The sequence below is a fragment of the Coptis chinensis genome, chromosome 7 (assembly GCF_015680905.1).
Source record: "Coptis chinensis isolate HL-2020 chromosome 7, ASM1568090v1, whole genome shotgun sequence".
Classification (NCBI taxonomy): Eukaryota; Viridiplantae; Streptophyta; class Magnoliopsida; order Ranunculales; family Ranunculaceae; genus Coptis; species Coptis chinensis.
In genome coordinates, this window is record NC_141462.1 from 84,640,979 (window position 1) to 84,662,228 (window position 21,250).

Here is a 21,250-nt window from a genome sequence, read left to right on the forward strand (position 1 = left end):
AGTTACCAGGTGACCTAACCTCTTACAATGATTGCAGAATTTCGGTATTTTTCCAGTGTCCACCTTTTGCCAGAATTTAGTCTCTTCCTTCTACCTCCACCCAAATTTTCTCTGGGATCTTCTCTGTTAAATCAAGGTCAACTAAGACACTAGCATAATATCCTAGTGTTCTTTTTGCTGTTGTTTCATCAGTATGGATTGGTCTGCCAATTGCTCTAGCAAGCGAGAGAATTGTTTTAATCTCCCAGTACTCAAGACTGAGTCCTGGAAATCTGATCCACACCAGCGCATTCGAATGATTTTCCTTATTAGTTGAGAAATTGGGTGTCCATTTAGACAACCTTAACACCTGATCACCAAAAACCCAGGTTCCTTGCCCCCAGATTCTATTGTAGTCGGCCTCATCAGTGAAGCGGAACATAATGTATCCTTTTCCTAATGGTGAAGCTTGCCATTCACCCTTAGGAGCCCACAATTGTTTGATTTTATCATTAACCACGCTCATATTGCATCGTGATAGATCTACTCTGCCAACCAATGCAAGTTTACAGAAGTCTAGGCCTTTATCCACTTCAGAAGCTTGGATTGTGATTGTGGGATAGTCACCTTGTCGACCCGGTGTAGGCAGCGTTGAGGTATCCACATCCCTTCCATAGGTAACTTTTGCAGCATTTGCATATGATTTCTTGGTTATGTTTGTCAGTTGAGGCGTTGTAACATCTACCTCTTCGACTATTACACTCTCAGTAGGGCTTCTTGGATTTGCTTGTTTGCTATTGCTTGAACACCCATCTAGAAAGTCCCATGGGCAAAAGACTGGATCTTTATGTTGTAACGATTGCTCGTTATTAGGAGTATCGATATCCATGCTCGAAAGCATACGAGTTATGCCGGAAAGAGGGGGTTAACCGCCGGTGGAGGCTGGCTAACCCATTCGAGGGGAAAGTTTTCCTCTCCCGAGCCAACCTTATCCCTCACAATTGCTGTAATTAGAACTAAAGTTACCCAAAAAGGAAAAAGGAAGTTAAAAAGACCTAAAAGCCCTTTTACACATAAAATCCAAGTGCAGAAGTTGTGTTATCTGTATTACCACAATCTGTGGTGATCTTCCTTGCTCCTTGCATAAGGTTGCTGGGCTTGAATTAGATAAAATGAAGAAATGAGAGAGAGAATCAAGAGAAGGAAAAGAGAGTCAAAAGAGAAGGAAAAGAGATTGTTCATAATGGTCTTGCTAGAAGATTCTGCTTGCCCGTTGCCTTCTGGATTGTATGGAGCTGAGAACCCCCTGCTTCACCTTGTATGCTTGTAAGAACGCCTGCACTTTGGATCCAGTGAACTGGGTTCCATTGTCCGCTATGATAATATATGGCAACCCAAATCTACAGATGATATTCTCCCATAAGAACTTGATCACTTGTACTTCCTTGACCTGTTGCAGGGCCACTGCCTCAATCCACTTGGTGAAATAGTCTGTGGCCACCAACATGAAGCTCCTTTTGCTGCTAGCCATGGGTAGTGGACCCACTATATCCATTACCCACATTGCGAAAGGCCACGGACTAGACACACTATGTAGTGGTTCCGCTGGCACAAAGATCATCTGAGCAAATCTCTGACACTTTTCACATCGCTTAGCGTAGTTCACGGCATTCCCCTTTATGTGTGGCCAAAAGTAGCCCTGCGTTATCAATCTGTGCGCCATTGTTCTGCCCGCTAAGTGACTTCCACAGTCTCCCCTATGTAACTCCGTCAGCACCTCTAGGGCTAACTTCGGCCCCAGACGCTTCAACAAAGGCCCGTTAAAATTCTTTCGATACAGCTCCCCTTCTATTAGTACGTACCTCCGAGAAATCTGCTCCAATCTCTTTTTCTCCTTTTTATCTTTCACCACGTCCCCAGACAAAAAACTCTTGATGGGCTTAATCCAACCCCCCTCTTCCTCCTCGGCCTGACATATCTCAACCCCTTCCTCTTCCACTTCCTCTGTACTAGGTTTCTCCAGTCGCTTTATTTTTATCACTCTCTCTTCAGACCCAGGAATTGCGGCAACCACGTATGATAAGACGTCGGCATGTCTGTTCTCGCCGCGACCCAGATGTATGAACTTGATCTTTGCAAACCTGGCAGCCCTCTTTTGCAGCACTTTCAAATATTTTACCATCCGCGGTCATCGCGCAGCAAACCCCCCATTTGCTTGGCACACTACCAAATTCGAGTCCGTATACACTGTCAGCTCTTTTATCCCCACATCCTCTGCCATTCTCATACCCGCTATTACCGCCTCATACTCTGCTTCATTATTGGATGCCGCAAACCCTAACTTCATAGTTAGCTCCATTTTGTTGTTCTCCGGCGTGACCAGCACCACTCCTACCCCACTGCAAGTGTCTATGGCTGACCCATCGGCGAACACTCTCCACCCATTTCTCCGATCCCAGGGGTCCAACCAGTCCTGTTCAATGATCTTCTCCGACTCTATGATCATCTCTTCTCCCCAGGTAGGATCCTCCACTGGAAACTCTGCTAAGAATTCTGCCACCGCCTGTGCCTTCTCCGCTGTTCTGATATGATATTGTATCTCGTAAGAACTCAACATTACTGCCCATTTCAGCATCCTCCCAGATTTTTCTGCTTTTAATGCTTGCTTTAAAGGCAAATTTGTCACCACCACTACAAAGTGCGCTTCAAAGTATGGTTTCAACTTCAGGGAAGAGAACACCAATGCCAAGGCATATTTTTCGACTATGCTATATCGGGTCTCGGCATCCAGCAATGTTTTACTTTGGAAGTACACCGACTTTTCTAACTTACCCACAATTCTGACTAGTACTGAGCTAATTGCATACTCCATGACCCCTAAATACAAGTATAATTTTTCTCCCTGTTCCATCCACGACAGCAGAGGGGCCTTACCTAGATAACTCTTCAACTCCTAGAACGCCTCCTCGCATTCCGCGGTCCATTCGAAATCTGGAGTGTTTCTCAACAACCGATACAACGGCCTACAGTTGTTCGATAACTTTGAGATGAACCTATTCAAAGCCGCGACCCTTCCTACAAGCCTCTGCACCTCTTTGACGTCCTGAGGCGACGGCATCTCCACTAGGGCTCTTATCTGCTTGGGATTGGCCTCTATTCCCCGGTAAGTAACTATGTACCCCAGAAACTTCCCCGTAGTAACGCCAAACGTACACTTCTCTGGGTTAAACTTTAAATTGTACGACCGCAGTATACTGAACGTCTCTTTCAAACCCTCTAAATGTTCTTCCTCTGACATGCTCTCCTCCACCATGTCATCTATGTAAATCTCAATTCCCTTTCGGATCTTGTTTTCAAATATTTTCTCCCCTAGCCGCTGAAATGTAGCCCCGGCGTTCTTCAATCCAAACGGCATTCTAGTATAGCAATATGTACCGCCTTCCACCACGAAGGCTGTCTTCTCCTGATCTGGCCCATACATAGCAACCTGGTTATATCCCATTGATGCGTCCATGAAGGAAAATATTTTCAACCCTGCAGTTCTATCTACCAGCTCGTCTACTCTCGGCATAGGGTAGCTGTCCTTGGGACATTCTGAATTCATGTCAGTGAAGTCGACACACATACGTACCTTGCCATTCTTCTTAGGCACCGCGACCACATTTGACAACCAGTCGGTAAACGACATCTCTCGTATTATACCTGCCCCCTTCAACATCACGACCTCCTCGCGAATTCCTTTGGCGTACTTCGGTCTAATTCCTCGCATCTTCTGTCTTATTGGCTTAGCATCTTCCCTCATATGTAACCTATGACATGCGAATTCTGGGTCTAATCCGGTGACCTCCTCAATCATCCACGCAAACACATCTTTATTGGAAGACAAAAACTGTACTAACTTAACATTCCATTCCTCAGACAAACTGGACCCCACTGATGTGAACTTCTCCTCGTCGCCTTCCCCCAAATTCACTACCTCTATCTCATCTAAGGTCTTCGGTCCCTCTGTTGACTCCGCCGACCACTCCCCGACGGTGAACTGTAATTGCTATGGCTACCTCTTCCTGGAACGCGAAGTATCTTCCTCTGATCCACGGATCAATCTCTTCACTGTACTCACGGTGATCGTTTTTAGTCACACCGATCCCTCATGGACCTCATATACCCCGGTAGGAGTAGGGAATCGGATCACTTGGTAGTATGTAGAGGGGACTGCTTTCATCTTGTGAATCCACCTCCTTCCCAGGATGGCGTTGTATTGTGAGTAGGTATCCACCACCTTGAACCTCGAGAACACTGTAACTGGTCCCGTGGTCACTGGGAGCAGAAGCTCCCCTAAAGGTTCCGTCATACTTCCATTGGACCCATACAAATTCATCAGTGAGGGTCTCAACTGCTTCCTTTCTATCTTCATTTTCTCCATTGTCCCTCTAAACAATAAATCTACTGCACTGCCGCAGTCTACTAACACCCTCTTCACCATGTAATTTCCCATCGCCACTGTGATCACCAACGCATCCTCATGCGGGGAATCGATGGCCTGAAGGTCCGCATCGATGAACATTATGCTTCCCCTTCCATTCGCGGACCAGGAGGTCGCCCGCGAATGTCCTGCTGATTCATGGACCTACTGTATGCTTGCCGCCCGCCGTATTCTATCTCGGTGTGCATTGTGGCTCAATATCTCTCCACTGAAGATCACGTTGATCGTCCCCAATATCCTCCCCTGGGTCAGTGCTTGCTCTACCTTTTCCTCTTCTATTATAAACTCCTTCAACAACCCCTTTCCTATCATCCTCTGAATCAACCATCTCAACGCGTAGCAGCCGTCCATCTCATGGTTGTGTATTTGATGATAGGTGCAATAGGGTCTACCTCGTACCTCCACTGGTTTGGTTCGCGGACCCTCATACCCCTGCAAATTCTGAATCAACGGTAGTATCTCGCTTAACGACTTGTTCAGTGGCACTTGTTCTACCTCACGATAGGGCTTTTTGTCTCGACTCTCCCTCCTAGCCTCTTCTCTGCTCCTCTCGGGCCGCGACGAATATCCTTGGTATCCGCTGCCCCCTTTGTCCGAGGACTCATATCGCCGACGCCCCTCGCCTTTTTCCAGCGATAACACCGCCTTCCCTAGCCTTCTCACCTCCTTCTGCATGGTGTCTTCGTACCTGATGTACTTCTCCACCCTCGGGTATAGATCCTGTAATGTTGCAATTTCATTCTTGGCTACCGACTCATGCACCCTCGTTCCCGGACGTAATCCTCTCTCGAAAGCTATCACCGCCATTCTTTTGTCCAGATTCTCTACTTTCAAGGTCTCCGCCTTGAATCTACACAAGAAGTCCCTTACCGATTCAGCGGACCTCTGCCTTACGTTGAACAAGGCCGTGATGTCCACAACACGCTTCTTCTAGTGTATAAAATGGTCAATGAACGCCTGCTCCAACTCCTTAAAGCTATTAATACTCTTAGAAGGTAATCTATAATACCAGTCAGATGCTCCCCCTTTTAAGCTTGCCAGGAACATCATACATCTCAGCCCGTCATACCACGGCTCCTGCCACAACGGCATCTGCTGCCAGAAGTGATGAATGTGGTCAGCAGGGTCTCCAGTCCCATCGTACCTCTCAAACCTTGGCTGGTTGAACCTCTTCGGCACCTCCGACTTCCAAATTGCGCCTGCCAGTGGGTTGCGGTTCAACCCTGCCACCACCTGACTTGCCGCACCTCCCATGCCCTTGGCCTGTTCCAGACTACCTTTCAGATCACTGGCAATCATTTCTCTTACTTGCTCCTTAGTGAACCACACCACCGTCTGTTCTTCAGCATCTGTTCCCCCTTCCTCCTCTCTCTCTGCTCCCGACACTTCCCTTTTCAACTCCTCTATTGTCTCTTTCTCTCTCCTTAACCTCTCATTTTCTTCTCTCAACCTCGCTATCTCCTCATGCAACAACCTTGTTTCCTCCGCCTCTGACATTACTGTCTCTTCCCTACCTTGCTCCTCCCCTTTACTCCTTACTGACTCCACATCCATCTCGGTGACCGTCGTTTTTTTCGGTCGACCCACTCTTTTTTTTGTTGCCATCTCACTATTTTTCACTCTTGTTCCCCACAGACGGCGCCAAATGTTGTGACCTATCTTTCTCTCCTCCTCTCCTGTTCTATTTATAATCCCTCATCTCTCTCTTAGGCCCTCCACATGTCCCTCTATCTCTCGGTCCATTGATTGCTGCGTGGAGGGTTACCGTATGACCCTAGGGTTTTTCCTGTGCTCCTGCTGAGCACGTGTCCCGATGGTACAACTCCAAGTCAGCTATCCCGTCAAGTCACGGCTCTCTACTGTCGGTTCTGAGTTCTCAGCCTTCATACTTAACTCTTATGTCCGCGGCCCTTCTAGAATGCTTCTCACCCCACTGTATGTCCTCTTTCTGAATCCGTTATCCGCCGGACCGCCGGCCATCATAAATTGGGTCGCTACAGTAAGTATATTTGGGTTGTGGTTCTTACCAGAAGAGCGGTGCATAGTAAATGGAGCTGGTTTACTACAATGGACTAAAATTTGTGGAAATAGGCTGGAGGTTGTGATGCTGCCATTTTCATTTCAATTCTCCAGTTATGGTTTGGAGAAGTGATCAAGTTTGAAGAACAAACAAGAGCAAGTGAACAACTACCAACTAAGTTTTAAACAAGTGTAAAAGAAGTTAGTGGTTTACGTTTGACTTTTGACTCCATGGAGTGCTCAATGCTAAACATTGGATAATCTTGACTGACACGCATACTTTTAGTTTTCGATAAACTATGCTAAACTTGCTACAACATTAGCAGTTGGCCTTAAAAATATTAAGGGAAATTTCCCTATTAAATGTCAATGTGTTTCCAATTAGACACTTGACAGTAACTTAGTGCAAAGAGCTGATGATATTCCACCACCGGTACTGATAAAATGTGTTGTGTTGCCATTTGGCACCTAATTGGCACACTGCATTATATGTGTCTAATTCGGAAATTATCCAAATTTTAAACACCAAATATTTAAGAATACAAAACTTCTTCTTCCATTGAGAAGGCAAAAAATTATTGAAGCACGTGGTTTAAGGGTAGGTGTGATTGTGTGAGCGGTCCATGGAGTATCCTTGGACTTGCATTTGTACAATTTACAGCATCATGACAACTTCGCAGAACCCACTAAGGCACTACCCACGCACTCCATTACTTTTCTAGTCACATAAAACTTAAAAGCCTTACAGAAATGATGAAACCAAAGATCGAGTGCTACATTGATTTGAAGATTAAATAACCGAACTAAAATGACACTAGCAACTCTTGCATACAAAGACTAGACATAGCAACGCCACAGACACAAGTTTTTCTCCGTCACCACTTTCAACATGACTATGACTTGGATTTGAATGGAATGGCCCTGATCACTACCACGTGGTACAATGCTGCAAGTGCTGCTCCAATAAATGGACCAACCCAGTAAATCCACTGCATCAAAAGTATACCAAATCATATTTTGATCATCAATTAAATCATACAGAAAATAATCAAAACATACGGTTTAAATAAAATTGAGGCTCACATGATCATCCCAAGCGTCGTCCCTGTTATAGATGATCGCAGTACCCAGACTTCTTGCTGGGTTGATGCCAGTTCCTGTGATTGGGATGGTTGCCAAATGGACCAAGAACACAGCAAACCCAATGGGCAGTGGAGCCAATATCTGTTGCACCCAAAATTAATATACCATGAAAATAATATAAACAGAAAAAAAAATTATGCCACACAATAGGGCCAAAACTCCATAATTGAAGCTTTTTGGCAATTCGGTGACCACTTCAGCCTTCAGTGAACTCAGTTTATCGAAATTTCGTCAAATTGATCAGAATTTCTTTTTGGTCAGTTTTGATTGATCGGAAATTTGGTTTTTGACAACTTTGGGTTTCCATTTTCTCTGAACTTATAATCTCGACATCTCGGCTTATTTTCGATATTTATCTAAACTTTTGTCTACTAATGTCTATCCAAAGGACTCTTGCAGTTGTGGAATCGTGGGGAGTCGGGGGATTAGGCTTGTAGCAACTAGCAACTTTAAAGAAAAAAGTATTGAGCAACTTCTTTCGAAATCCAATAAGAGTATTTCTATGCAGACATCTAAAATTTTGACAAGTGACAAATTATATAATGTATTTTCAGTTTTTCATGAATTTGGCACAATATATCATGTATATTCCGCCACTTGCTTTAATGTAGTCTGCTCTAAGTTCTAAAAAATGTCGAAATTTTAGCTTTTTACTAGTTGAAACTTGAAAGGGTTGAAGTGGGGAGAGCGCTTACAGGGACATGTGAGTCTCTGGCGTTACGCTTAGCATCAGTAGCTGAGAAAACAGTGTACACAAGAACAAAGGTACCAATAATCTCAGCACCAAGACCAGATCCCTTAGTGTAACCATGAGCAACAGTGTTAGCTCCACCTCCACGCAGCTGATACTCACTAGGTTGAAATCCTTTAACAACACCAGCTCCACAAATAGCACCAAGGCACTGCATCACTATGTACCACACGGCACGTGTAAGCGACAATTTCCTCCCCAACAACAGCCCAAAAGTCACAGCCGGATTTATGTGACCCCCTGTAAATACAAATTTAATTTTGTTTTAAATACAAATTATGCGCGAGACCTCATAAAAGATGCCATCCAAAACAGACCTAAACCAGTGGACTAACAAAAAAAGGCTCTAATACCATGTTAAATTGTCATTTACCTGAAATTCCAGCTGTGCAGTAAACGAGAGCAAAGATCATGCCACCGAAAGACCAAGCGATACCTTGAATACCAACTGTTGTACACTTGCTCGTAGATCTTTTAACACCCATAACAGTTAAAATGGTGATGTAAAGAAAGAGAAATGTAGCCATGAACTCAGCAATTCCAGCTCTATAAAAAGACCATGATGAAAGTTCTCCTGGTTCAAACAAGAGAGCCGGTGGAGGTTCCTTGTAGTCCTTGTCTTGAGTTTGAGCTGCGGTACCAAGTGGTTGTCTTTCTGAAAACTTGTTAGCTCCCAAGCTCACATCTTCTTCTTTACCTTCCATTTTTTTCCTCTTCTTCTCACACTCACTCTTTCTTGCTTAGGTTTCAAGACTAACGACTTTTCTGAGTGACTCTGAGTTTCAATGTTATTATATAGAGGGAATGGACGAATGGTGGTGGGACATATATGAGTGTTTCATAATTATGTTTTTTTTCTTATTTGCGTATGGTGATGAAATGGGTGGAAGAGAAATGGAGTTGGATTGGTGGTGGGTCTACTTCTGTGACCGACCCTTCACAATGTAGATTGTGACATTTCTCTGGCTACTTCCTACTAAGTTATTCAATTGGTCGGTCACGAGTCAGGACTAACCACATTGGGTTCGGTACTGTCCTAAGTAGCAAGCTCCAAATTCAGCCTACTATTCATCTACAGAAAATCATCACTTATTAAATTTGCATTTATTGAACTTGTACCTGTTTATGTAAAAATTAGTACTAGTAGCAGGGTCTAGCCGTCTAGGCAATGCTATGACACAAGCGTTTGGGACCTGTGGGTCTAGGTGAGGCGAGAGACGTATTACTCAAGTAGTGCTGAACTGCGAGAGACGTATCACTGTGGAATGTGGATATTTGCTATATAACCCTATTGTCATATTTGATAAATATTTGCAATTGTAATCTGCCCGAATCTGCCTATATGATAATGTATGGTTCTAATAACGCATAGTTGAAATGATTTATAAAAATAACTTTTCATTTCCTTGGCAAATCATCCGATTTCACATGAAAATTGTGGATGTTTCATATTTATCTTTGCAGTAAGTAACAGAGATCTTGGTATACAATATTAACAAGTATGCAAACCGTGCTACATATTGATTTTTTTTTTTTTTCTAAAGTCTTGAAACTCGTGGTTCAAAATCGATAATTAGTATGGTTTATTTGGATTCTAATTGTAATTAGTAATTATAATTATATATGAAAAGTTCATTTATTTTTTTTTTAAAATAAGAAATAATAATGTTATTTAAGTGACATTTAGAAAGATTTTCTAAATTATTAATAAAAAAATTTTATTCTAATTTAAGTGAGAGAAATGAGAGATAATTATATAATTTAAATGACAATAGAAAAGTTATTCTAAATTATTAATAAAAGAGAGATTATTCTAATTTTTATGAGGGAGATGTTTCTAAATTAAACAAATAGAGATATCATAAATTGCTTACTCCATAGTAGAGAGAGAGTTCCCAAAACCTGGCTATCACATTCGACCTAGTGCATTAATTGAAACTTCTTACAGTTCGTGGGTATTTATGAGATTTTGGCAACTTTGCGGTAAGATTGTGTGGGCTTAAATGCAATTTCACGTACCTAGTAATCTAGTATCTTCTCTCGGCACATGAACGCAGAATTATATATGTTTTTTTTTTTTCGATAATGTCACAATAAGAAGAATTATATATGCTGTACTTTACTTAATAATATGGGCTGTTGGATTCAGTACTTCAGCCGTCCAATACACACGCACCCCTGGCATGAGTGGCCCAGAATTCACAGCGTATGGTACGCCTTGCGCAGGGTAGATTTAGCCAATAAACAATATGTAAATATAGCTCCCAAAATGATTATGATTTTACTAGAAAAAGCCAAACCTTTGCTTATGATTTGATTCCAATCGTAATTTCTGTTAGCAAATTCAGTATAAAGATTATTATGAAGCCACTCTGGCCAACATGGTTGGCAATCAATGTCAGATTGCCAGTGTATGGAAAAACATAAGAAAAAGAGGTTTAGTTTCCATTTTTAATGTACAACCCAAGGTTCAAAATATCGACGATATATCCGATATATCGCCGATATATATCGGTATTTTAGTACACCGATATCGATATTTCCGATATATATCCACCGAATATAGTATCCTTATTTTTCCGATATATATCGGGATTTCCGATATAAAAGTTTATATCGCCGATATAATCGATATATCCGATATTTACGATATATATCGTTTGACTTTTTGACCATTTTTTAATATAAATCCGATATTTCCAATATATTTTCGATATATTTCCGATATTTCCGATATTATATTTCCGATATATCCGATATTTCCGATATTTTAAATAGTTTGGACTAATCACCAAAAAAATATATATATCCGATATATCCGATATATCCGATATATATCGGTTTTTGAGTACACCGATATATTTATCGATATCGATATTTTGAACCTTGGTACAACCTAACTACATAAATAAATTAAGTTGTAGACAGTGAAATTGTACTGCAGAGAATAAAAACCAATTGATTTTTCGCTTCTTGTGATATTGTTGTTGTCTTCTCAGTTCTCACTGATAAGAATCCTCACTTCATTTGGCCATATTCTCTAGCTATATTTATTTATGAAAATACAAAAATTTAAGAAACGTGGGCCGGTCGGGTCGACAAAGACAGCTCCATCTTCCACCTTGATCGATTTTGTTTTCTTTCTCGTCTAATCTATGATTAACTGTACAAAAGGAACAACGGTGCTGTCACAGCCTGCGATTTTTCTCTGGTGATAAGCTTGATATCCAACTATACGATTAATTTAATCGTGTAAACTAAGCATATTACTCAGTATAATCTTAATGTGACATAATGTGTATGCTCCATGAGATTATTGTAACATATCCAGATTAGGCTCCCTAATCTTTCATAATATGAGGTGCCCATTCAATGATATGAAACTCATTTCTATACTTATTATTAACACATCCCGCCGTCGCATGCATGCTTTTTTAATAATTCATATAATGTGCTGAAATTTTATATTTCAGGGAGTGGCTAAACGTTTCATTTAATATTTCAAACAATATATCTGTAATTACAAAAGAGAAAATTTTGTTGATGAAGGCATGCATCGATTATTAAGGCTTAAAGAGAATAAATATATAAATGTATAGCCGACCATCACTAAGAAATTCAATTTTGTGTAATGCAGTCAATTCTAATGATCCTACCAGTGATAAGGACCCTTTTTTCTTGAAATATAATGCGGATCCAGTTGATTTCTCAGGGTTTGTGTGGCGCACAGACATCCCAAATATTTCAATTTTTTTTAATAGAATTTAAGCTTACCAAGCAAATAAATCAAAAAAATAATAATAAGTGGGGATTTGGATCTCATTTTTTAAAAAGATCAGTTTTTCTCAAAATGTTTTTTTTTTGAAAAAATATTTTTTCTAAAAATAATTTTTGAATAAACATGTTTAGTTGAGATTTTTTTTCTTAAAAGCTATTTTATCAAACAAGTAAATTTCGTAATACTGCGTGAAATATCTCGGCATATCTTGATATTTTTCAAGAATGGCACCCGCAATCTATATGCACCCAATGAGAAAGTGAGAAGAAAAAATTGTTTTTTATTTATTTATTTTTTTTTTTGGAAATGGTTATGGGGTTAAGGCAAACCCCCACCTGTGTTTATTGAACGTTGAATCTTACAAAGCCTCCCTAAGAGTTAGATCATTAGGGAAACACACAAAGCCTTACAAAATCAACAAACAACAAGCTTGACATAGATGAGATTACTCACTAGCTACACATATCACAATGGGTCCTCGATCAAGAATGAAGTGATTGCAATGCTATTTCATTCTCTTACTTTTTGGCCATTAATTGCTTCACTATCTTTGGATGATCTTTCCTAAGATAAGTCTGCGCTTTCTCATAGTCACAAAAGAAACCCTCGCAAGCACAACACACATAAGTGAGTCCTAGAGTGTCATCCCAAAACTCTTTGGTGTAGTCCTCAAGATTCCTCATCCTTTTGTTTTTAACTATTGACTTTACCTTTTTTATCATTGCAAAAGTGGGCTCTACTTCTCCCGAAGAATGCTCTTGTATTCTTTTGCTTCTTTTTGGATTCACAACACTCCAATCGCTTTGATCTTTAGACTGTGTTGTATACTCTGATGTACTTTTAGGAATATGATCTACAAATAATTCAGGTTCGGGTTCGGGTTCAAGGAGACCATCTTCTAATTCTCCTTCGCTCGCATTAGCTAACTCCAAAATGTTCATCGCTGGAGTCCCAACTGCCAAGACATTTATAAGTCTTTCTCATATGATACTGTACCAGTTGAGCCTCCTCTGTTAGAAGCACCCATACTGACATTTATAGGGACTTGTTTTTTAACTTGAAAAACAAGTTTTTGCTATTTATCATAAAACATGTTTTTTTACCAATAAATGTTTTTTGGGTGAAAAACTACTTTCTACAAAAATAGAGACCAAAAATGTTTATTTTTTCAAAAAATGTTTTTTCACTGATAAATGTTTATTGACAATAAATAAATAGGATCTAAACACCCCCTAATGTTTAGTGGGCATTTTGAAATCACGTAATTGGGCTGAGACTAAGGGTGTAAAAAAGGCCCTCAAGCCCTCGGCGCAGCCCAGCCCATGGGCCGAATAAACCCTCAAATTTAAGCCATCGTGCAATTTGAGGGTCAGCCCAGCCCTCACATTTTGAAGGAAAGGTAAGGCCTAGATATGAAAGCATGAGGGCGGCTCTCAACCCGACGCACAAAGGTGCGGCCCTCACAACTTCTCTATGTAATTTATATTTTGTTAAAAAGTAATTGTATAAATAGCAAAATGAAAAGTATGTTTTACATAAGTTAGTGCCTTGCGTAGGTTCCTCTAATGTTTCATGAAAAATCTAGTTCAAAGTAATAAATTGTTCCATTGTCGGGATATGAACCTGGGTCACTTCTCTATGTATAAGCAAAAATAAAATATAAATCAGAGTGATGTGATATGATCATTGGTATTTGGTAATTAAATTTTTAATCATCTTCAACTGATCAAACACAAATTATTCTACAACCTACAACATCATATCATATTTTTGGTCTCATACGATTATTCTTATTGATTCATGGAACCTACAATTATTCTTATTGATTCTACAACCTACAACCTACAATTATTCTTGTTGATTCATGGAATACATGAGCACATAGAACCTAAGAACAGAACTTTTGAATTTTATTATCTTACAAAATTTAGCAAAATTATTAATTAAGTACATTAACCAAAGTCGAGATTGAGTAAACCTATTATTGAAACGCGATAATTAATTTATCGCGTATTAATTTAGCAGGATTATACATTAAATAAATAGTTTAAGAGAGTAATTAACCCGCACATCTGGCCAGCCCTCAACTCTCTAAAGAGAGGGCTGAGGTGAGGGTTATGGCTTCACAATTTTAGCAATGACCCTCATAGACCCGCCCCTCACTACATAAGCAGAGATTACGGCCCAAGGACAAAACCCAATAAGAATTTCGCAATAAGTCCACCTTGATTTTTCATTTTGCCAAAAGTCCCAAACCAGGCTGACGTCATCATTTTTTACTTATAATTAATTTCGGCTCAAGGACACATTTTCAATTTTAATCTCGCCATAAGTCCCATGTGAATTTAAATTTGCATATGAAAATTTTTCATAATTTTCTTTTCATATGTAAATTTAAAGTTGCATATGCAAATATAAATTTACATAGTTTCCTTTTCATATGTAATTTAAATTTGCATATGAAAATATAAATTTACATTTGCAAATTTAAATTTACATATAGTATTTTACATATGAAAATTAAACTTTACATAGGCAACATATGTAAATTTAAATTTGCATATATAATTTTTTTTTATATGCAAATTTAAATTTACATAAGACTTATGGCAAAATTAAAATTGAAGTGACTTAGGGCGAAAATATTTGGGAAAATTGGGCTCTCGGCCCAATTACTTGCTACATAAGAGGGTTGAGTTGGGCCTCAAGTCATATGGGCTTCATGGTTTAAGGGCTGACCCAGCTCGTTTTACACCCCTAGCTGAGAGCCCAATTTTCAAAAAAAAAAAATCACCCTAAGTCCAAAAACACGGGCTGACATCACTATGTAAATTTAAATAGTCATATGTAAAATACTATGTACATTTATATTTTCATATAAATACTTCTCCACCCCCCAATGCATCCCCACCAACCTCACCACATGAAGAGCGTAGTAGATGGTTTGGAAGTTTTAAAATATCCAAAAATAAGCGGCAAAAAGGATCGTCGTCGCGAACGCAAAATGTGGGCGAGGAGGACAAAATTGAACTTGGGTTCAATTTTCCACCGCGTTGTGAAATCGAGGAACACCCACTATTAGTGTCAACATCGGTTTGACACGTAGCAAATCGAGTGGCGGAGTCTCAAGTAAGTTTTAGATTTTTTTTTTATGTTAATTATTATTATTTATGTTAGTTTATATCAAGTTTGTTGTTGTGTAATTAGTTTGAATTTGTCGCATTGTTTTAAAAAACAATTAGTTATAATTATATCGTATTGCGTGTTGGTTGAATGTAGGAAGTACACCTATGAAAAGTGCGTTGTGCACTTTCAAATGTTGTGTCGTGGTGGCGTTGTATGAAATAAAAAACGGATCCTAATTTTGTCACGGTTACCAACATTATAGCCGCCACACCATTTGGGAACTTTTTGAATTATAATTTGGGACAAAATGATCAAGCGTTGTTGTTTGAGATAGTTGAGTGGTGGTGGTAAACAACCCACACATTCCATTTCCCATGGGGTGAGCTTGGGATTACCCCTCTTGATTTCACAATGCTCACGGGTATCCCAATTGGTTATGGAGATGTCGTTCCTTTTGATGAAAATTTAGAGGTTTTTACTACGGTGATGAGTTTCTTTGAAGGTTTTGATTTGGATGAAGATGATGAGGAAGACGGGTTTTTGAGATTATCGGATGAGCAGTTTCAGGGATGAGCTATAAATATGAGTTGGTTTACTTCAAGATATTTGAATAGACTCAAGGAGAAGCCGAAAGACTATCATATTGGTGAGGAGTCGATCCACGAATATGTACGTGCCTTCCTCTTCTACTTTGTTGGTGCGGTATTATTTGGATATGCTGATAGTTATTTACGTATAGGGTAGATAGATGGCTTTGTCTCGGGCGTAGAAAGGATGTGGGATTATGACTGGGTCAATCCATCTTGGCATACCTTTACTGTTGGCTAGACCTCGCAGTTGAGACGAAAGCCGCTAAAGGCAATTTGTGCGGCTTTGTTTGGATTATACCAGTAAGTCTTATTTATTAAGTTATTGTTTCATTTCATTTATTTATCTAATTATTAATATTGACATGTTTATATATATATATTGATATTGATATTGTATTTTATCTATTGATTTAGTATTGGTGGTACGAACATTTTCGTGTGATGCATCCTGTGTTGAAGAGGTTGGAAGAGGATGAGACTCATGACCTGATTCCACGTATTCAAGCATGGGGGCTTCATCGTAGGCAGAGGGGTATGGGGATCTATCGCATAATATTCACAACACTCGTCAACAGATTGAGCTTTTAGGAGCTACCCGAATTGAGTGGCAACCTTGGGCCGAGTCCTTCATATTTCAGACCCCTTATGCGGATATTCCAGATGTTCCAGAGAACACTGAGTACCATAGACTATCCTATATGTGTCATAGAGCAAGGTTTCTTTCTCAGCGGCGAATGATACTTATAGGGTCAGTAATTGCATGGTACCTTGGGGATAGATGTTGGCGGCAAGTATCTGGAGAGATTGTTATACCTTACCCACCACCCATAGATATGACAGCCTCTGATATTCTTCCAGCTGCTTTTTCACACTATATAACAAACCCAAATGATTGGCCAGACGCATCAGCTTTCATTTTTACGGGAGACTATGACTTGTATTGGAAGAGGGTTGGTCGAGGTCTCTTGCTAGGTGCGTTATTCCGGGGCACCAATTTTGAAGGGGTTACTTCTGAAGCATTGAGGCCCGACATTCATTTCCCAGAAGGAGTGCAGTTGCCACAGTCACAGCCCAAAGTGTTTCATGATATTTAGATGCCACAAAGAACTCCATAGATATTTGATGAGGATGACCTTTGGCACTGGAGCATGATTACTTCTCAGGGGCAAGATATGAGCATACCTATTCCACCAGTAGATGCCGCAGTGGTAGCAGATTTGTCAGTACAGTTTGAGCAGTTAGCCGAGGTTAGTATGATTTGAATTTATTCATGATTTATTATTATTATTATTCACTATATATATATAACCCCTAACATGCATTTGTTTTGTTAAACAGGATGAAGTAAGGTCGGAGCTCCTTAACTACAGCTTTCTCAGTTATGCCATGTGTGCGTCCTTCATGGAGTCCTCTTGTCGCAGTTTTGAGTGCTTACAAGAAGAGCGGAATCGAACTTTGCAGTTTCAGAGACGTGTGCAAGAGTTGGAGAATGCTGCAAGTGCCACACCTCAAGCTCAACCTCAACTAGAGAGGCGACAACGACGTAGGGGGGAGAGCTCTTCCACCGAGCCTTCTCATAGGGAGAGGAGGTCTCAGTAGATTTTTTTTATAGTTTGTAGTAACTGTGCGTCATTACTTGTCTTATGGCGTTTGGGATTGTTGTTTGTAACAACTTTTGATTTAGCAGGTTGTTTTTTTTGATGAGTTTTGGATATGAATATGTCATTAAACAAAGGAGGTTATGTCCAAATTTTGTCAGAAATTATAAGTTAGTTTTTTTACCGAGTTTCTTTGTTAGACTTGGGTGTTGTTCATGATTGTTGTTTGTCTTATTTATTATTTCTAAAGTATATTAGCAGGTTTTGGATATGAATATGTCAATAAAACAAATGAGGTTATGGCAAAATTTTTTTAGAAAATTATAAGTTCGTATGTTTCCAAAAATTTCACATTTGTTTAACTCATTTCACTCATTCCAAAAGTTCGTAGGTTAGGCTAGACCTCGCATTTCACTCATTTCCTATGTCTTGGTTAAAACAGAAAATTTTGATGGAATATCACTAATTTTTGCAGGTGGTTTGGTTCTGATAGGAATAGTGTATGGGGATACCGAGACGGAATGTAACATCCCGTCTGGTTCATGGTTCCATCCCACTGCGCTTTTTACTATTCCATACATTGGAATTATGGATGGTGGCCCATAAATTGGAATTATTGAGGATATATTTGGATAAACATTTGGATACAATGTGTTGTCACTTGGAGAGTGAACAAAAATCTGATAAAATGTGTTGTCAATTGGAGAGTGGACCAAAATCGAACTATCACATGTGACATTACCTTTCATATTTCGTTTTACTCTTCTTTCTTTTAGATCAAATAAACAAACATCCATCTTCTTCCCCACAACCAAGCTAAAAATAGAAAAAATGTCTAGAGAAGAAGGAATTGCATTTAACCAACGGTTATGGGGAGGATCTAGTAGTAATAGTTCGTGTTCTGGTTTTACCGGGTCGTCTTCTGGTACTTCCGCTGAAGATGACTACATGGAAAGAGTAAGAGATGAGCATAATGATATGATGAGGCGAAGGAGGAGGAGTAGATTGCAGTTATTATCCACTGCTGGGGCATTAATGACTCAAGCAGCCATTGAAATTGAAGATGTGGATACAGACAAACGTGGTGGATCTATAAAGGGTAGAGAGTATACGTTTAGAGATGGTGGTGATTTCAGTAAACAAAAGATAATGAGGGATTACTTTACAACACCTTGTAGGTGGCCTCCTCATAAGTTTAGACGAAGGTACAGGATGACAAGAGAGCTTTTTATGTATATGTTGAAAACTGTTGCATGATTCGACGATTACTTTAAAGACAAAGTGGATGGATTGGGTCGGCAAGCAATTTCTGGGTTACAGAAGGGACTAGCTGCAGTTGCACAATTAGCAACTGGTTGTTCTTCTGATTCAACGGATGAGTATTTACAAATTGGAGATTCCACAGCAAATGTATCTATGAAGCGTTGGTGCAAGGCAATAATCATGGCGTTTGAGGAAGAGTACTTGAGGCGACCAACTGAGGCAGACACTGCTAGGATATTAGCTGAAAATGCGGCAAGGGGTTTTCCAGGAATGCTTGGATCAATCGACTGTATTCACTAGGTGTGGAAGAATTGTCTAAGTGGATGGGCTGGAACACATGTAGGGTACAAGAAGGAACCAACTTTGATACTTGAAGCCGTTGCAGACAAACACTGTTGGATCTGGCATTACTTCTTCGGCTTACCAAGTTCGCATAATGACATTAATGTGCTTCATCGTTCTCATGTTTTTGAATCATTAGAGCAAGGTGAGGCTCCTGTTGTTGCATTTAATGTGAATGGTAATGACTACGATATGGGATATTATCTTGCTGATGGTATTTACCCAAAATGGGGCACATTTGTTTAAGCCATTCGTTATCCAAGAAATAAGCATAAAAAGATCTTTACTCAACGTCAAGAAGCTGCAAGAAAGGATGTTGAAAGGACGTTTGGAGTTTTGCAGGCACGATAGCATATTGTTAAGGCTTCTGCGCGTTGTCATAGTGTTGTTGTTCTTGGAGACATAATGAGGCATGCATTATAATGCATAATATGATTGTTGAGAATGAACGTGAAAGTGGAGTTTGGAATTGGAAAGGTCAGAGGAAAGAAACAATACCTGATCTCTTTCAGGAAGAGGATGACTTTCATTTTGTCTATCAGATGATTGAAGCAAGAAATAAGATCAGAAATGAAATTACACATACTAATCTTCAAAAGGACTTAGTTGAGCATGTTTTTAATTGGACTGGCACTGAAGAAACAGCAGATCCGGTACCCCTATGTATTCCCTATGTATTTCCTAACGTGAATTATGAAGTTCCAAAGTATTTCCTATGTATTTCCTAACGTGAACTATTAAGTTCCAACGTATTTTCTATGTATTTCCTAATGTATTTCCTATGTAATTCCAATAAGTTCTTATGTGTTTAATGAGTTGTGTTTTAATGAACTATATTACAATGTATTTTAATTTTATTGGTAATTGTATTTCTATGAAAATAATTATATTGAAAAGAACATACATAGTGCATTAATTTAAAAAAAAACAGTGAGATAAAAATACATAGTTCATTAATTAAAAATACAATGAAATTAAAATACATAGTTCATTAATTAAAAAGACAGTGAAATTAAAATACATAGTGCATTAATTAAAATACATAGTGCTTTAATTAAAATAAAATGCTAGATATTATATAAGCTTAGTTAGAGCTATAACCACCTCTAGCCCTTGCCCATTCAACACGTATTTCAGCTTGTTGTTGCTCGATTAAAAAAGCGGTATCGGGATGGAGGACATTTATATCGGTCGCTAAAATCTTAGCTTCATATTGCATCTTTAGAAGCCGATTTTTTTCCAATTGAACTTGATTTTTTTCCATTTGAATCCAATTTTTTTCTTCTCTTGCCATCACAGTTCTTTGACCATATGCAAGTTCTCTTTCCCTAAGTTCTAAGCATTTTTGTGTTTCATTTGCATCCTGTGAAAATGTATTCTCTAAACGTGTAAAGTATCCCTCCAACATACCAACTGATTTTTCTTGGTTCCTCTTGGACTTGGCTTTCTTCGATCCAAGAGGACGCTCCATTTCTTGAGGATGCTCTATTTCTTGAGAACCCTCTAATTCAACTCCATCAACACTTGGTGAATTAGAAGTTGAATCTTCACCATCATTTTTGCGACCTTTTCCCTTTGTGGGGCAGCTTGACTTTGCCTCAAAAACGTTACTCCACTTTGGATTATCCTTGAGTATAACGTAACAATGATCAAGTGAAAAAGCCATTTTTTCTTATAGTTGGTACGTCATTCTTGCCTCGGACAACTAAAAAATAAAATAGAAATAATTAGACTAAAATAATCACTAAGACTAAAATAATTAAACTAAAATAATAATTAGATTAAGATAATAATTAGACTAAAACTAAAATGGAAATAATAAATACACTAAGATAATTAGACTAAGACAGAAATAATTAGACTAAAACTAAGATAATCAATAAATTTCAAATTGACAACGTTGTAATTTCCCGGCTTTGTATTGTTGTACCACTTGCATGTCGAGCCTCCACCGCATTCACAATTGCCACGAACTTGTTCATCATTTTTGAAATATATTTCCATCTACCGCTAATTGAATCGGAAGACCTATCCGACCCACATGCTTGATTGAACTCGTTTATTACACGATTCCAAAAGTTTTTTGCATTTTGGAAAGCACCAACAATGGAGTCTTCACTAATTTTTATCCAAGCAAGACATAGAGCTTGATCTTCGGACATGCTAAAGTGAGTTTTT

At 39.2% G+C, this 21,250-nt stretch overlaps 4 protein-coding genes across 4 annotated transcripts; all 4 read right to left on the reverse strand.

Moving 5' to 3' along the window:
* Positions 1-1,217: 1,217 nt before the first annotated feature.
* On the reverse strand, positions 1,218-2,161 carry LOC147489507 (uncharacterized). The gene is made up of 2 exons (XM_086574661.1): positions 1,384-2,161; positions 1,218-1,315 (listed from the first exon to the last, which is right to left on the reverse strand). The coding sequence occupies exons 1-2, from the start codon at positions 2,159-2,161 to the stop codon at positions 1,218-1,220; spliced, it is 876 nt and encodes a 291-aa protein (XP_086430787.1).
* Positions 2,162-2,167: 6 nt separating this feature from the next.
* Positions 2,168-2,851, reverse strand: LOC147489508 (uncharacterized). The gene has a single exon (XM_086574662.1). It carries the CDS (start codon positions 2,849-2,851, stop codon positions 2,168-2,170), a length of 684 nt encoding a protein of 227 aa, XP_086430788.1.
* A 1,263-nt stretch (positions 2,852-4,114) lies between these two features.
* LOC147489509 (uncharacterized) lies at positions 4,115-4,543 on the reverse strand. Its single transcript, XM_086574663.1, has one exon. The coding sequence runs from the start codon at positions 4,541-4,543 to the stop codon at positions 4,115-4,117; it is 429 nt and encodes a 142-aa protein (XP_086430789.1).
* A 2,617-nt stretch (positions 4,544-7,160) lies between these two features.
* Positions 7,161-9,241, reverse strand: LOC147489510 (putative aquaporin PIP1-4). The gene is made up of 4 exons (XM_086572655.1): positions 8,749-9,241; positions 8,320-8,615; positions 7,565-7,705; positions 7,161-7,470 (listed from the first exon to the last, which is right to left on the reverse strand). The coding sequence occupies exons 1-4, from the start codon at positions 9,077-9,079 to the stop codon at positions 7,375-7,377; spliced, it is 864 nt and encodes a 287-aa protein (XP_086428781.1). The 5' UTR covers positions 9,080-9,241; the 3' UTR covers positions 7,161-7,374.
* Positions 9,242-21,250: the final 12,009 nt, after the last annotated feature.

Bases quoted from the DNA above. Each gene is read 5' to 3' on its own strand.
- LOC147489510 (XM_086572655.1), bottom strand. From the start codon at position 9,079: ATGGAAGGTAAAGAAGAAGATGTGAGCTTGGGAGCTAACAAGTTTTCA. The intron at 8,616-8,748 runs GTAAATGACAAT...TTGTATTTACAG, and splicing joins CTGCACAGCTGGAATTTCAG to GGGGTCACATAAATCCGGCT. The intron at 7,706-8,319 runs GTAAGCGCTCTC...TGGGTGCAACAG, and splicing joins CCAGAGACTCACATGTCCCT to ATATTGGCTCCACTGCCCAT.
- LOC147489508 (XM_086574662.1), bottom strand. From the start codon at position 2,851: ATGGAGTATGCAATTAGCTCAGTACTAGTCAGAATTGTGGGTAAGTTA.
- LOC147489507 (XM_086574661.1), bottom strand. From the start codon at position 2,161: ATGGTAAAATATTTGAAAGTGCTGCAAAAGAGGGCTGCCAGGTTTGCA. The intron at 1,316-1,383 runs GTAGATTTGGGT...TCCAAAGTGCAG, and splicing joins CTTATGGGAGAATATCATCT to GCGTTCTTACAAGCATACAA.
- LOC147489509 (XM_086574663.1), bottom strand. From the start codon at position 4,543: ATGTTCATCGATGCGGACCTTCAGGCCATCGATTCCCCGCATGAGGAT.